General features: G+C 40.9%; 1 protein-coding gene across 2 annotated transcripts; it reads left to right on the top strand.

The window, feature by feature from the left end:
* Positions 1-193: 193 nt before the first annotated feature.
* MAPK1IP1L (mitogen-activated protein kinase 1 interacting protein 1 like) lies at positions 194-14,466 on the top strand. 2 transcript variants are annotated; one of them, XM_087855966.1, is made up of 5 exons: positions 194-390; positions 2,294-2,395; positions 7,608-7,629; positions 8,304-9,008; positions 10,043-14,466. In XM_087855966.1, exons 3-5 carry the CDS (start codon positions 7,612-7,614, stop codon positions 10,052-10,054), a joined length of 735 nt encoding a protein of 244 aa, XP_087712092.1. In that variant the 5' UTR covers positions 194-390; positions 2,294-2,395; positions 7,608-7,611; the 3' UTR covers positions 10,055-14,466. The 2 variants fall into 2 exon arrangements, with proteins under 2 accessions (XP_087712092.1, XP_045666379.1); XM_045810423.2 differs by lacking the exon at positions 2,294-2,395.
* Positions 14,467-15,877: the final 1,411 nt, after the last annotated feature.

The following is a 15,877-nucleotide window of genomic DNA, read 5'->3' as shown; positions in this document are numbered from 1 at the left end:
TTCCGGAAAACCGGGGAGCTTTCCTCCCGCCCACCAGAAGAAAACGGCCAACCCGGGGGAGCCCAAGGAGCAGCCGCGCCGCGCCCCGCCGCTCGGCCAGGCAGGCCGCAGTGCCTCCGGAAGCCTGAGGGGGGCGCGCGCTGTCCCGCCCGGCCCCGGGAGGAGGGGAGAGAGCGGGCGGGGGCGGCGCGCTCGGCGCTTCCTGTTCCGGCGCCAGGAGGAGCCGCGCGCTGTTAGTGCTGCTGCTGCTGCTGCTGCTGCTGCTCTCGCCGCCGCCGCCGCCGCTGCTGCCGCCTTGCCGTCAGTCAGTCCGCGTTCGGTCCTTCGGCAGCTGGTTCGCTCGGACCCATCGCCGCTTCTGTACTTTGCTGCGGGCTCGGATCTTGCCGGGTGAGGCTGCTTCGGCGCTAGTGGGAATCGTGGAGGGGGGCAAGGGAGCGAGCCTAAGCGGGAGACGGGCGCGGTAACAGAGGCACCTTGAGTCGCCTTTTCGGGTGCCGGGACTAAGCGTCTAGTCCCCGCCATCTTCGTCAGAGCTACGAGGTTTCCCCCCCACACCCTCCGATCGCCCCCCAGGAGAAGGCGTCGGAGGCGGGTGACGTAGCGCCCGACGGGTTTCTCCGCACTTGACGTCAGGCCTGGTTTGGGGGCGGGGCGGCGAGCGTGCCCGGCCCCTCCCCCACCCATTCCACCCCACCCCCACTCTTTCCAGGCCGGCGAGACCCGCTCGGAGGCCGGTTCGCTCCGGTTGATCCCGGACTCCCTTTGTTTGTCTGGCCCTAAGGGGCTCTCAGCTCGCGCCCCTCGGTCGACCTCGTTCCTCCATTCATTAGTTTCTAATAAAACGGGAGAGATGGACCTGTATAGTCTTGGAGGAATCTGGCACTTGTTTAAGATCGTCTGCAACGTGACAACGTTCTGGTCGTTACTTACCAAAGGAGTTGCTAGCACTTCCATTCGATGAATACACAGGACAGAAACCATGAGAAGTGCTGAGTTCTGTGATACGCTCTTTTTTAGGATTTAGGAGCTTATGTTGCGCATGGCAGCTTATAAATAGCTGAACCATTTCCTTTTTGAAAACCAAGAGCATTGCTTTTACTGGATAAAATTTCTAATGCTGAAGCATCGAAGCATACCAAAAAAAATGTTTTTATAGCATTAGAGCTAAAGAAATACACACTCTTACACCTGATGATTGTAAAGGCCTGTTTTGAAAACGAATCTTCATTACAGGCCAAGATAGCCTTCAGAGATCTTTCAGAAGTTCTTTGTTCAGCTGTATTCATTGGGCAAGAAGAACAGAAATTTTTCTTGGTACTGGCGTCTCTGAACCTCCTATTCGAAATTAGTTTGTCTCAGAAACTTGGGCTGTGTGTATTAGAATATTCTTTTTCTCTCTCCAGGAGAGACAGAGACCCATTCCTTAATTGCAAGTCTTGGGGCCAGTGTGTTTTGGAATTCAGAAATCTTTGGATTGTATCTTTAGATTTTAGGAAGAGAGTAAGATGCATAGACAAGAGGTATCACCCCTGCAAAGTCGAGGCAGCACCCCTAAGACAACATTAATATCTGTGCAGTGATAGGTGTGACTTGGTGGAAACTATAAATATCCTCAGGTCAGGTTTTGCCACCAACTGTTTTATGCCAAACTTGGGAATGTTCATTTTATTTTCAAAAGTTTCTGAATAGAGAACTGGGGATAAAGGTTTGCAGACCTATAATAGCAGTTGGAAAAGCTTAACATTTGTTGAGTTTTCCTTGTGTGCCAGACAGTGACCAGGAGATTTATTACGTAAGTATCAGGGAAGGTCTGTGAGGTGGATACCATTCCTGTCTACTTACACCTCTGAAGTTTGTAGAGTTCAACCTGTCCAGAGCCAGCGAGTGATGAGCTGAGGTTTTATCTAGGCAGTGGTAACTGTGGGTCACTCTTAACCTATGCTGCTTGCCTGTGTACACAGGAAGAGGATTGAATGTGTCTGTTGCCCACCCACTATTTTTAGAGCACGGTTACCTTAGACATTTAATTTATGAGTATCATTTAGTCTTTCACATCACTAGCCCCTTTATAGATGAAGAAACTGAGAATCACTCAGGGGAGCTCAGTCTGATTGAGACATAAACCTCAGTCTGAAGGCCGTCTAAGACTCCTATCCCTCTTTCTGTATTCCAACCAGTCTGAACTGCTTACACTTCCATAGTGTACTCTTGCCACCTCTAGCTTTTGCACAGTCTGCTCTTCTTTCCTGGCCATCCCCTACTCCCAGCTCTTTCTTCATTGTTCCTCCAGACTGCAAAGGAACCTCTTCTCAGGATTCCTCCCGATACTCCCTTCCTTGATTCCTTTAGGAGCTCCTTGAGGTACTCTCTTGGTGCCCTGTGCTTACACCAGGTAAGGTAGTTACTGTTCAAAGGGTAGTTCTCCACCAGACTGAATTCCTTACGCATTTATTCCATGTAATACTGTTCATTTACCCAAAGCCTAACACAGTGCCTGGTATGTACGTTCCAGGCATAAGAATAAAAAAATGATGTTTTAAAATTATATGTCTTTTAAAAATTTAAAATACTCCAAACCTTTATCAAGTCCCCAGTTCCCTGAGTTGCCCAAATGTAAAATAGAACGTATCTAATAAAAGCCAGTAATAAAACAATCAAATATTAGAATTCGAACTTTATGTTTTCAGTATATTACCATCATCTCCCCCATACTAAACATCAATGCAATAGTCCTGATTTCTCTTATTTTCTTTTTTTTTTTTAGAGGCGGGGAGGGGCAAAATGAGAGGGAGAGCCTTTTCTCTTAAGATTTTATTTATTGATTTAGAGAGGAGGAGTGAGTGTGGGAGTCGGGGAGCCGCAGTGGGGCAGGGATGGAATCTCAAGCCAACTCCTCCCTGGAGCATGAGCACGGAGCCTGAAGTGGGGCTCGATTCCATGACCCTGAGATCATGACCTGAGCTGAAACCCAAGAGTCGGGGCGCCTGGGTGGCGCAGTCGTTAAGCGTCTGCCTTCGGCTCAGGGCGTGATCCCGGTGCTCTGGGATCGAGCCCCACATCAGGCTCCTCCGCTAGGAGCCTGCTTCTTCCTCTCCCACTCCCCCTGCTTGTGTTCCCTCTCTCGCTGGCTGTCTCTGTCAAATAAATAAAATCTTTAAAAAAAAAAAAAATGAAACCCAAGAGTCAACCGACTGAGCCACCCAGGCACCCCTCTTAAGTTTCTTTTAATAAATATCTTACATGTCTGTAGTACTTTACAATAAACATGTTAACTTTTAATTATCTGTAAAGTATTCAGGAATTAAAACTGTTTTGCAGATGAGAAATGGTCTGTGGTTAAGAAGCTTGCCTTAGTCAAAAGGATTGATGTCCACATTTCATAACTGTCTAGTTCTATGCGCTTTATCACTCCACCACAATGGGATGGCCCTTTGAAATAGTCCTTGTTCGGTAGTCACTAGTAATTTACAGAGTTCAACTTTTTAAAACCTCTTTGTGATTGGATTGCCATTTTATTCTAAAAGCCATAAGAGTTACAGAAATATTTTCTAGAGTATGTCAAAAGAAATTTTATACTGTTTTTAAATTACTATTCTTGCTGCTCAGAAAATAGAATGATTATTTTTCAGACGATGCGTAGATGCTGCCATAAAGTAGTAATGGGAAGGTTTTTTGGCCAGTTCAGGGTCACATTGGCCTTATCTTAACTAGCATAATCCAGGGGCGCCTAAGCGGCTCAGTTGGTTAGGGGTCCAACTTTTGATTTGGCTCAGGTCGTGATCTCATGAGATGGAGTCCCGTGTAGGTATCCACGGTGATGTGGAGCGTGCACAAGAGTTTCTCCCTCTGCCTCTGCCCCCTCTAAAAATTAGCATAATCTAGGTATTTTGGAATAGTTTTTTAGAATTAGTTTTTTAGAAAATCTAGATTTTAAAAAAATTATATAACTCTTCTCATACTCAAACACTGATGTCCAATTCTGTTTTTTACATTTTTATGATGAAAGTAAGACTAAAATAGAATGTTTCCTATTAATATGAACACTATATTCTAGACATGGAGAGAAGGTCACTTTACTAAAAGTGCTGTAGAACAAGAAATGATCTACTTTTAATCCCTTTAGTCAGGGCTTCCTTCCTTAATCATGAGATTCTAATACTTCCTTTATCTTCCAGGATTTAATTTTTTTTTAAGATTTTATTTATTTGAGAGAGAGACAGAGATCGCAGGAGAGAGCACAAGTGGGAAGGAGAGGGAGAAGCAGGCTCCCCACTGAGCAGGGAGCCAGATGCGGGGCTGGATCCCAGGACCCTGAGATCATGACCTGAGCTGAAGGCAGTTGCTTAACCAACTGAGCCACCCATGTGCCCCCAGGATTTAATTTTTAACTTCAAATTTGAAAAGCCAGAGTTGTGAGTCAGTTTATTATTATTAACTTATATCTAGTGTAATTTTATAACTAGTTAACTTTATATCTTGTGTGTGTGTGTGTATATATATGTATGTATTTTTTTAACTAAGAGGAAAAAGAGGAATTCTGAAAACCTGAACAGCAAGACCACATGAAATCAAATGTATTGCTTTGTTAGTTCTCTGCTCCAGAATTAATGTGAACTTTGATACTCCCTTTCTGTATCAGAAAGGCTCACCCTATTCGAAAAGCATGTTAGTCTTATGTAGACTTTAAACTTGTCATGCACTGATAAAGTTTCTTCAGCTGTTCATCCTAATAATTCACTATTGTGTGATAAAATGTTTTGGTATAAAACCTTAACATGGGAATGAATGGATAGTTGTATTTGCTATATATTCAAGATGTGTTTTCTGGTATTCTGAATAAAAAGCAGGGTCGTAGCAGTTTTAGCCTTCATATTCTGTTTATCATTCCTGTTCGCCAGTTGTACTTGAAGATAAAACTAAATGCAAGGATGGCTCATTATTAAGCAGTTTTTATATACAATTAACTGTTTATGGGTCAGAGGAGAAAAACTGTGTGATCAGCTCATTAGATGTCAAAAAGATCTGAAAAATGCAGTGTCTTTTCTAAATTTTTTTTCCTCTAAATGTTTTAACTAGCAAAATAGGAATAAATAAATAGGCATAAATAGACATCTTTAATGTAATTTTTTCCATCTCAAACTAAAAATGGGAGTTTTATTTAAATAGCAGAAGCATTTCCAGGAGAATTGGGAACAAGACCATTGTGCTTACTATCACTATTTAACATTTCATTGTTAAGTTTAGCTGATGCAAAGGAGAAAGGAGGTGTAAATATTGGAAAGGGAATATATTATATATAATATTATAATAATATTATTTTTATTTTTATTATTACTATTGCAGATGACATAATTCTTTACCTGAAATCCTAGCAAATCAACTGTAGTAAAATAATTAGTAACGTCACTGCTTACAAAAGTAATACACTAAAATTTAAAAAGCCTTTCACATACGGGTGACTCTTGATCTCAGGGTTGTGAGTTCGAAGCCCACGTTAGGGCTAGAGTTTACTTTAAAAAAATAAAAATAAACTATTGAGTGGTAAATGACGTTGGGACCTAGGAAGATCTACCTTGTTCTTGAATAAGAAGATTTGATATTTTGAATATGTTACATGTCCTCTAATCTGTAAATTTAATGCTATTCCAACCAGAACACCATCAGATTCTTCTTATTTTATTTTTTTACAAAATGATCTGGAAAAAATAAACAGAATTTTCAGGAATCTAGGGGAAAAGGACAACAGCAATAGGTTAACTGACATTAAAATTTGTTAAAAATAGGGGCGCCTGGGTGGCTCAGTCGTTAAGTGTCTGCCTTCGGCTCAGGGCGTGATCCCAGCGCTCTGGGATCAAGCCCCGCATCAGGCTCCCTGCTCTGCTGGGAGCCTGCTTCTTCCTCTCCCACTCCCCCTGCTTGTGTTCCCTCTCTCGCTGGCTGTCTCTCTCTCTGTCAAATAAAATAAAATCTTAAAAAAAATTTTTTTTGTTAAAAATATAAAGCTACTGAAATTAAAATGGGATGTTGTGATGCAGATCAGTAGAAAAGAGCAGACTTCAAAATATCTGTGGGAAATAATAGAGACTCTGTAACCTGGTGGTTAAGAGCCTTGGCTCTGGAATCAGAATGTACCTGAGTCTGACCCCTTTTCTGCTTGTCACTAGCTCTGTACCTTTAAACAAGTTAACTTGATGAGTTTCCTTTTCTCAAGCTATCAAGTGAGTGAAATAATTTGCATCTATTCAATGAGATTACCCACCTAAAACACTTTGAGCACAGTACCTGTTCTGTGGTGAAAACTCTTAAGTATTTCTTGTCAATACTGGCAGTAGACTGTGTTAAGGGTAGTTTGTCATATCCACTGAGAAAAGATAGATGATAACATTAATTTAAGTTAGGGGTGCCTGGGTAGCTCAGTCAATTAAGCGTCTGACTAGCTCAGGTCATGATCCCAGAGTCCTGGGATATATTTCAGAGCTAATATTAAAATTTTATAAGGTGTTAAAAAAAAATGTACTACTAAGGAGTAAAATTATCAAAGGCAAAAAGAGTACATACTGTCTTCCTCTATTTATATGAAGTCAAAGAATAAGCAAAAACTAAGAAAGTGGTTGCTGAGTGGAAGGGGGAGTTGGTTGGAAAGTAGCCTGAGTAAACCTGGAGTGAAGGAAGTTGGTTTTGTATCTTGGTTAAACGGGCATATACAGTTGTCAGAGCTTGTTGACCTGAACACTTAACATCGGTGCATTTTATTGACAATTATACTTCCCTTTAGAATTTGACAAAAGTGGTCCAAAGATGTGAGCAAATTCACAAAAAAGAGGTTTATTATACATTGGGTATGAAATTTTAAAGATGCTCTACTTTCCACTTAATTTTAAAAATGTAAAAGTTAAAACAAGGTGCCAATTTTTTAACCTGCCATAATTGGAAACTATTTAGACAATAATATCCAGTGGTGAAGAGGAATTTTAAAAGATAGTATAGGGGTGCCTGGGTGGCTGAGTCAGCTCAGCATCTGCCTTCAGCTCAGGTCATGATCCCAGAGTCCCAGAATCCATCCCCATGTCACACTCCCTGCTCAGCGGGGAGTCTGCTTCTCCCTCTCCCTCTGCCTCTCCAGCTGCTCCTTTTCTCTCTCTCTCTCCCAAATAAATTAAATCTTAAAAAAAAAAGTGTAATTGGCAAAGGACTTCAAAGTAGCATGGACTTCAGGATGGATTTTAGTAGCCTTAACTGTGGATTGTAGATTTCACTTGCAGTACTTTTTCCTGATGACACACATTCACAAGGATACGTGTTCAGAAGTGTTCACTGTATCATTGTCTAACACAGCTCAAAGTGCAAACATCCTAAACTACCAGCAGAGTGAGAGTGCAGACTATACTGTGGATCCCTTTTATATGATGTGCAGCCAGTAAAAAGGGGTGACGTTGGTAGAACTACACGAACTACAGTGGAAGTTTTCTCTATATAAAGACAAAGACCTTGCGTACGTGATTAAGTAACAGTGGTCTATAAAAAGAAAGTTCCGTGAAGAATATATAAGAAATGGTAAGCACTGGTTTTGAAGTATTCTCTCTTTCTTTCTTTATCTTTTTTAGGAAAATGTCTGATGAATTTTCGGTAAGTTGTTGCATTCATCCTTCATAAGTATTTTGGCTCTTAGGAAAATGACATAGTTCTAACTGTGGGCCATAGACCTCTTATTTTAAAAGAGATGATTTTGTGATCTTGGTTTTGGCTGGGGAGAGCATGTGATTCTAAGAGATGATCTGCCTTGACTTAGATATGTTTGAAATTGTAGTCTGTTGTATGCATTTATGAATCCTTAAGTAAAAAAAAAATTAAAAAGTGTTAAGTGTTAACATGGGAGTGTTAATAGTGGCCAGCGTTTTTTGAATATAATATACACCAGGCACTATGTGAAGGGTATTACATGAATTATCTCATTTAAGCCTCAACTTAATGCTAAACTTTTTTTTTTTTTTTTTTTTTAATGAGGAAACTAAAGCTCAGAGAGAGTATATAAACTGTTTGAGGTAAAGCCAGGATTCAAATCCACAGTATTTTGAGTAATTGCATTTAGAAAATTTGATCTTCTCTAAGGAATTTGCATTGTAAAGTTGATTTTTATATTAAATGAATTGTTTTTGAACTGAGCAGTTTGGCTGTTGAAGATGTTCCAGGTGTTTATAATGGCTCACTCTACAGCTTACTGTCCTGTCTGGGTTTATAATCATGTTGGACGTGATTTGTCCCTAAGTAAGATTGATAAGACACGCATGTTTGTATTCCAGTTGGCAGATGCGCTACCTGAACACTCCCCTGCCAAAACCTCTGCTGTGAGCAATACAAAACCTGGCCAACCTCCTCAAGGCTGGCCAAGTTCCAACCCTTGGAATAACCCAAGTGCTCCACCTTCTGTGCCGTCTGGACTCCCACCAAGTGCAACACCCTCCACTGTGCCTTTTGGACCAGCACCAACAGGAATGTATCCCTCTGTGCCTCCCACCGGACCACCTCCAGGACCCCCAGCACCCTTTCCTCCTTCTGGACCATCATGTCCCCCACCTGGTGGTCCTTATCCAGCCCCAACTGTGCCAGGCCCCGGCCCCACAGGGCCATATCCTACACCAAATATGCCCTTTCCAGAGCTTCCGAGACCATATGGTGCACCCACAGATCCAGCTGCTGCTGGTCCTTTAGGTCCATGGGGATCCATGTCTTCTGGACCTTGGGCACCTGGAATGGGAGGGCAATATCCTACCCCTAATATGCCATATCCATCTCCAGGGCCATATCCCGCACCCCCTCCCCAAGCACCAGGGGCCGCGCCACCTGTTCCATGGGGCACTGTTCCACCAGGAGCCTGGGGACCACCAGCACCATATCCTGCCCCTGCAGGATCATATCCCACACCAGGACTCTATCCCACTCCCAACAACCCTTTTCAAGTGCCTTCAGGACCTTCTGGTGCTCCACCGATGCCTGGTGGCCCCCATGTGAGTGTTAAATTTGTTATTTAAAATGCACTAATAGTCGCATAAGCACAACTGGAAGATTATTTGCCTCCAGTTTCAGATAGAAGATTAGAAGGCATTTAAAACTTTTTAAAAGAAGGGGTATGTGTATGTAAGATATGAGTAAATTTTGAGCTTCAGGTAAAGCATTTACTAGAAGGATGAAAACATAAGTATTCCTGGTACTACTAAAAATAGAAGAATTTCCTAGAGATTCACAAAGACTTCATAATATAGTAAGTAATGTCCTCAGTAACATCCTTGAGGTAAACTCAGGTGCATTTCATTGGACTTTTTTTTTTTTTTTTTTTTTTTTTTTTTAGTATTTCTCAGTCACATTTTATAGCCTCAGACCAAAGCACAGTTCAATAAAGTCTCTGCCTGTGTGACTTCATACAGAGGTAGATTTTTAGAGCATCTAGGACAGTGAGTACGTAACATTGCTTGTCCTTTCTGTAACTCTCCGTACTGTTTCTCAGCCAAAGTTTTGCTAGGTTCTCAGCAGCACTGAGCTCCAGGTTACACCATTATTCTGCATTGTCAGTTACGGGTAATGCTTCATGCTTTACTGTCCGCCACTCCAGAGAGGTAGAGTTGACATATTAGTTGGAGAACCTGTCTTGGACATACAACCAAATAGAAAAGCATCTCATTTCCCCCCAGAAGTAAGCCAAGTGAGTGTTCAAACAGAATCATGATTCTCCTTAGGGGGAAAACATGACTGACTCTATAACAAAATAATCAGGTCTCCAACTAGATTAATCAAACATCCGCCTCAACTGTAAAGGAAAAGGAATCTTAATAAAATGCCATCAAAACCCAACTTTCATTAGTATAACTTCTTGCTATACGTTTGTTTTTTTTTTTTTTTTTTTGCAAATTGTATGCCAAAATAGATGGGATGACTTGCCGTTTGGATTTTATTAAGCAATAAGTTTATTTTAAACCACAGCAAGGAGTTACTAAACTCCACTTAGAAAAATTTGGAGGTTTACTTTTTCTTTTTTCTGTTGCAGTCTTACCATTAAGTTAATGGACGAAGAGATGACGCTTTGCTTTTTGAAGTACATATATATGCACATGAATGCATATATAAAAATGGCTGGTTTCACTCTTCTTAGAGGGCATTCATGAAAGAACAACTCTTGCACCTCTCAGAGAAGATATCTGCCTCTTGTTCTTGGATGTATAGTACATCTGATGGATACAATCAGATAAAAATGTACAAGTAAATCATTCAAATGTGATTTTTATTCGGTTTTTATGGAACGTTAAAGTGATGAAGTATATTGAATAGCTCTTTGATACAGTTTGTTTAAAACAAGTTTCCGATTTGTTTAAATTATGAAACTACACAAAAATCTAAGATGATGTGGATTATTGTTAGAATCTGCAACCTCATTGGCAAATTATTTCAAGTATTTTTCTATAATCACTTTTTCCCTAAATAAACATACTTTGAAAACAATTACATTGTCATAATTTAAACAAACGATGCCTCTCAACATCTTGAACTGCTCTGTCTATAGAATAAATAAACCTGGTCCTCGTGAGGTGGTAGTTTGGATATATATTTTAAAGCTGTTGGTAATTACTGTCAGATGTTGAGTTCATTAGCCAGGCAGTGTTCATTTTTATCTTTGAGCTTTTAGTAAAAACTTTGATTTTGAGTTCCACCTGATTTGCTTTATTTTTAGCCAGATGGGTCACACAGCTCCAAAATCTGCCATTTATGAAAGCTTTTTTCTTTTTAATGCAGGCCAACATGTGTGTAAATTGTTATTAGAGAATTGGTCATCTCTGTATTGCTTTGGAATAGATTTTGAGATGTCAGTATTGCTTTGGGAAGAACTCGAAGAAGGAAATAATTCTCTCCTTTGTCTTGAACCTCAAGCCGGAGGAAACCCTGGAAATTGCTTCATAGTGACAAGTAACTTGCATTCCCACAAAACACTCTTCTACTCAGACCCTTCCCTGTAGGTCCCTCTGCCTCCGTTCTTTGGAAGGAGCACATCCCTTAGTTTCTCCCTGATAATGGAAAACTGGCACACTCTAGGGGTCTGTTGTAAACACACATAGCAGTTATGAAAGAACCTTAGTCATTTAGACATGACTCCTTGTACGAGTGCATTCAAAACGTGTCTGTGTCTTCAGAGTCTGATGAAGCCGTGTCATTGTCTTTTGCATAGTTTCCTCCGTCTGTTGTAAAGTGCTTAATGGCTAACAGTTCAGTTCTGTGTCTGTTGACAGGTCAATAGGTAGAATTGAGTGCCATCCTTAAAAATTATCCTCTAGCTCTAACACCGAAACTAATATAATAATGTGTAGATCTTTGCAGTTGCTTTGAGAGCAGTGTGACTGTCGCCTAAATTCGTGTTGTTTGTAACCACCAGAATAGCCTGAGTAGCTTTTTGGCACCTTATCTCTAAATCAGATTCTTAGAGTCTTAGAAATGACTATGTTATTTGTCAAATAACATGTTGAACCTTTGAATGTATCTATCGGGTTACTAAAATATGTTGTGAATTTCTTGACTAGGACAGATTTATGCTGAAGCTCTTGTTTTTGCTTAGAAATAAAATGTTGAGTAGTTTGTTTCTCTTACAGTTAAAATGTCAAGAATGCCAAATGCTGCCAGTTCAATGGTTTGATAGCTACCTCCTTTTAAGAAAGCAAGATGGTCATCTTTGAGAAGAACATTCAGCGATTAAGCTCCCTTTTAAGTAGATGATAGAGTCAAGCTTGCAGAATCGAAACTGATTTGTTTAGGTATCTTCAGACTGGGGAATGTTGTTAGACAGCTCCTACATAGTGGCACAAGCGGTCTTGTTTTCTTTCGCTTCCTTGTGAGGACAAGCCGCACCGCTCTGCAACACTCTTGGAATCTTTGGTCAGAGTAGCCTCCCATTTACGAGGCAGTAGCCTTAGAAGGTATTTTAGCTTAGATGATCAGACAATATCATGTCAGCTGACTGGAAGGATAAGAGGAAAAGTGTGATAGCGAAGAGCTCTCTCTCGGTGGTTATTTTGGTTGTGCTACATTGGGAGAAGTTGACAACTCTGGCTTTAGATACAATATTTACTGTAACACTAGAGGATATTGTTTGATTAAGAGAAGTGGTAGCACGTTTGGGAATCTGTAATCATGGGGTCCATTTATTAGACAAGAAAATCTGCTAAAAGATTTGAAGGACCATGAATGTGAGATTGGAAATTACTACTCCCAGTAAATACATAAACTTGGCTAGTGACCCGTACTGCCCAGTGTGCCCTAGACATAACACCTTTTCTTTGCTTTTCAAGGACTTTCCAACTGGTAGTTGTGAATTTTTTTTTAAAACATAAGAACGGAAATCAAAGGGACTAGAATTTGCTTTTATGTTCCTTTCAGTTTTTTAGAGCATTATTTCTCAACTTCCAGGGAGAGTCTTGATTCTTGTGGGTACTCTGGGACAAAAATGTATTTTTTGGTTCGGGGTAAAGGTAAGCGCAGAAGTTGTTCCGGTGGAGGAATGGGGGAAAGCATGGGGGAAGGTTTCTCTGTTTACAAGGGAGTAACATTGCTTCTGAAACCAGTCCTGTTAGGCTGGCATCAGTTTAGGGAAGAGACTATTTCTTAGAAAGTTTGTTGGTCTCAGAAGGGAATACACAGGATGGAATATGCTGGCACTTGTACTCTCTCAGAGCAAGAACTTGAAGACAGATTTGTTGGAGATAATTGAGATGTGTTGAGGATTTGTGTTTCTGGAGTTGGAATCTTAGATTTTGAAATGTTAAACCTAAAAATGAAAATAAAGACCTTAGGTCCTCACACACACACGCAGTTCTCAAGAATCAAGCCTTCTTAAAGGAGTGCTTGAAATAACCTTGGCTTGTCTGTACTGGACTCGGCCTGACACCTTTCCATGCTTTTGAAGATAGCTGTTTACAGCTCGGACCCTACGGCCCTGTTTTGTATAATGTAAAACATTGATTATTCAGGAATAGGCAGTACATTTGTTTTAATAACCCAAGGACTTCCTTTCTCCTTGGTCAGTTTTCCTGTTGTTTTCAGTAGAGAATAATAAAAGGGGAGATAAGAAAGGGGGTGAATTTTTGGCCTTGATCTGGCACACCACTACAACAGAATATTGGCCTACTTTCTAGGAAACAAGTCAGTTTTGCCCATAAAATTTTACCTCAAAAAATACTAAGTGCTACCTATTGTACTCAAATGGACAGCTTTTGAAATCATGTGTATAGAAGGACGAAGCTATACTCACGTGTCAGTTAAAATGGTGGGCCTCGTTTGCATGTCAAGTGCCCAGGCTTCTAAATGATTAGTGCCAATATCTTCCTTCCTCACCCTGAATAGTCGAGTGCTAGATTTATAAAATGCCAGGGTTATAAACCCTGGACATTAAACCTAAGTACAGACCTTCAAATGTTGGTTTTTGAAAAGCATAAGGTTAAATTCAGATGAATCACACTGATAGAGGGTACTATGCAGAGAAAGGGGTGGGTAGCTTTCAGGGAGACTAAATTTAATCTTAATTAAGCAATATTTAGTATTGAAGACAGGCACTTTTTATTTTCAGAATTCTGCCAAGTAAAATGAAAATTGCCAATAAAATAATCAGTATTAAATGCCATGCAAGCTGCTGGCTAGAGAAAACATCTGAGAACTGCATTCATTCAGCAGACACTTGAGTGTCTGACCCTGGTGCTTTGCCAGCTTCCAGAGCTACAGAGATGGAAGAGAATGCCCGTCCCGTGGAGGCTTACAGTCTAGGGGTGGCATTACGGAATGCATCAGTACACCCATTTTTGGTAGACCTAAACATGTTTTAGTTTGCTGCTGGTGGAAATCAGAGGCCAGCCTTTGGACATTTTAAAGAGCAAGGTGTGTTGTGTCCTTTTTAAAAGTAAGAAATTAGTGTTTCTTCAGATTGTAGTGTTTGTCAGTGCAACTGTTCATGTGTGCAAAGTAACGGGATGTTTTTCCTCTTCACTTCTTCCCTGGATGAAGGCACTTAAACTGCCTGTCACTGGTTAGCAGATACTGATTTGTTGCCATTAAGTAAACTTGACTTCTTATGTGTGCTCTATAAAGGTTTTTTTGTATTTTTTCTTAATATTGTGATTTTTTAAATTGACTTAATAATGACAAATTTAATGTATGTAATTGTCTATGCATTTTAAGTTAAACTGCCTAAAATGTGATTTGAGACATAGACATTTGTTTGTATTATGAACTGTAAGCAATCTGTTTGAGACGTTAGGTTTTATCACCTGCTGCTGTATTTGTAAACAAAGACATATGTTGCTTTAAGAAGTAATTATAATTAGGAATAGTCTATGGATGTGATACTTGATATTTTTTAAGATAAACTTGTTTGCTTTTGTGTATTATACCTGAAAACTTTTTTAAAAAAATGTATTTTCATGGTTTCACGGGTTTTCCATGTATCTTTTTCTTTGGGCCCAGTTCTGGGCTTCCCTGAGAAGTCCAGAGCCTCATTAACTACAAAATCGTTGTCATAAAGACGACAAAAAGGGCCTGAGATGCTCCTCGGTGTGTGACCTGCATTCACTTAGGCGTTTAAACAGGCTGCCGAGGAATGACCTTCCATGGACCCTCTTTCAGCAACATGGTGTCCACTGTGTGCGCCTCCTCTTATCCCTTCAAGGCTGCATTATTCTTTGTAACCAGGTTATCTGTATATACAGAGTTAGGGAACTTTCCCTCTCTGCCCCTACTGCCACCACCCCCGCTTTCTTCTATGAAAGATGGGTCTGTTCTTCTGTAACTACCATGCCTATGGTGAGGGTCACCGTATCAGACTTGGTACGGTTTGCCATTCCCTTTCCACAGGGGGTTTGCTAGCCTGTCTTGAGCCCCAGTGTGCGTGGGGCTGTAACGTACGTACTAGATTATGCTTTTGAAAGAGTCTTCTTCTTTTTGCCTTAAAGTTGGACAGAGCGCAATGTAAATTTTTCAGTTGCATTTGATGTCTTACTTCCTATCCCTTAAAGGTGCCGACCTCAGGTGGAGCTTAAAGTAGGTAGTGAAATAGAAGATCATTCTGAAGCAGGGCTGGGGTTTTTTTCCCGTCGGGAAATGACACCACTTCAGCAGACACGTTCTTCCCCGGGTACCTGACCCAAACTGGTTCTTTTTTTACCACCGTATAAAGACTTAGCGCCAATCCTTTCGCAACAGATGTCTAAAGCAAAATAGAATCCTATGCGCTTATTTTCAGTAAGACAATACAAAGAAGTCTAATATCCGAAGAGAATTTGGGCCATCCTGTAGAGTTGTTCCTGTGGCCCGTGGACATGATTCTTCTCGTGTGGACATTAAACAGTTATTTTCACTTCGTATATTGTGGGACCCTGGGGTTCCCGGGATGAGGTAGAGCTTCATCCCTCCCTACTCCGTGTTTTCTCGTAAGGCAGTTCCTCTCTTCCACTTGTTATCATTTTACTTTATTAGTTTGCGGCTGCCATAACCAAACATCATAGACTGGGTGGCTTAACCAACGGGTTTATTTCTCACAGTTCTGGAGGCTCGTAAGTCCACAAAGTGCTGGTCTGCTCAGTTCCCCACTAGGGGTTCTTTGTGGCTTGTAGAAGGCCATCTTCTCACTGTGTCCTCATTCATGGAGAGTGAGAAGCAAACTGTTGTGTCTTAGAAGGACACTAATCCCATCGAGGCTCCACCCTCATGACCTCATCTAAATGAATTAGCTCGCAAAGGCTCCCTGCCCAAATACCATCACATCCACGGTTAGGGCTTCAGTGTAAATTCTGGGGGACAGTTGGTTCATAACACTACAGATGTGTTGTTGGAACAAAATGTTTTGCTGCTT

This window comes from Ursus americanus, chromosome 26 (assembly GCF_024610735.1).
Source record: "Ursus americanus isolate L20-20 chromosome 26, mUrsAme1.1.p, whole genome shotgun sequence".
Taxonomy (NCBI): Eukaryota; Metazoa; Chordata; class Mammalia; order Carnivora; family Ursidae; genus Ursus; species Ursus americanus.
The sequence above is the reverse complement of the archived record's forward strand: the minus strand, read 5'-3'. Positions and strand labels throughout refer to the sequence as shown.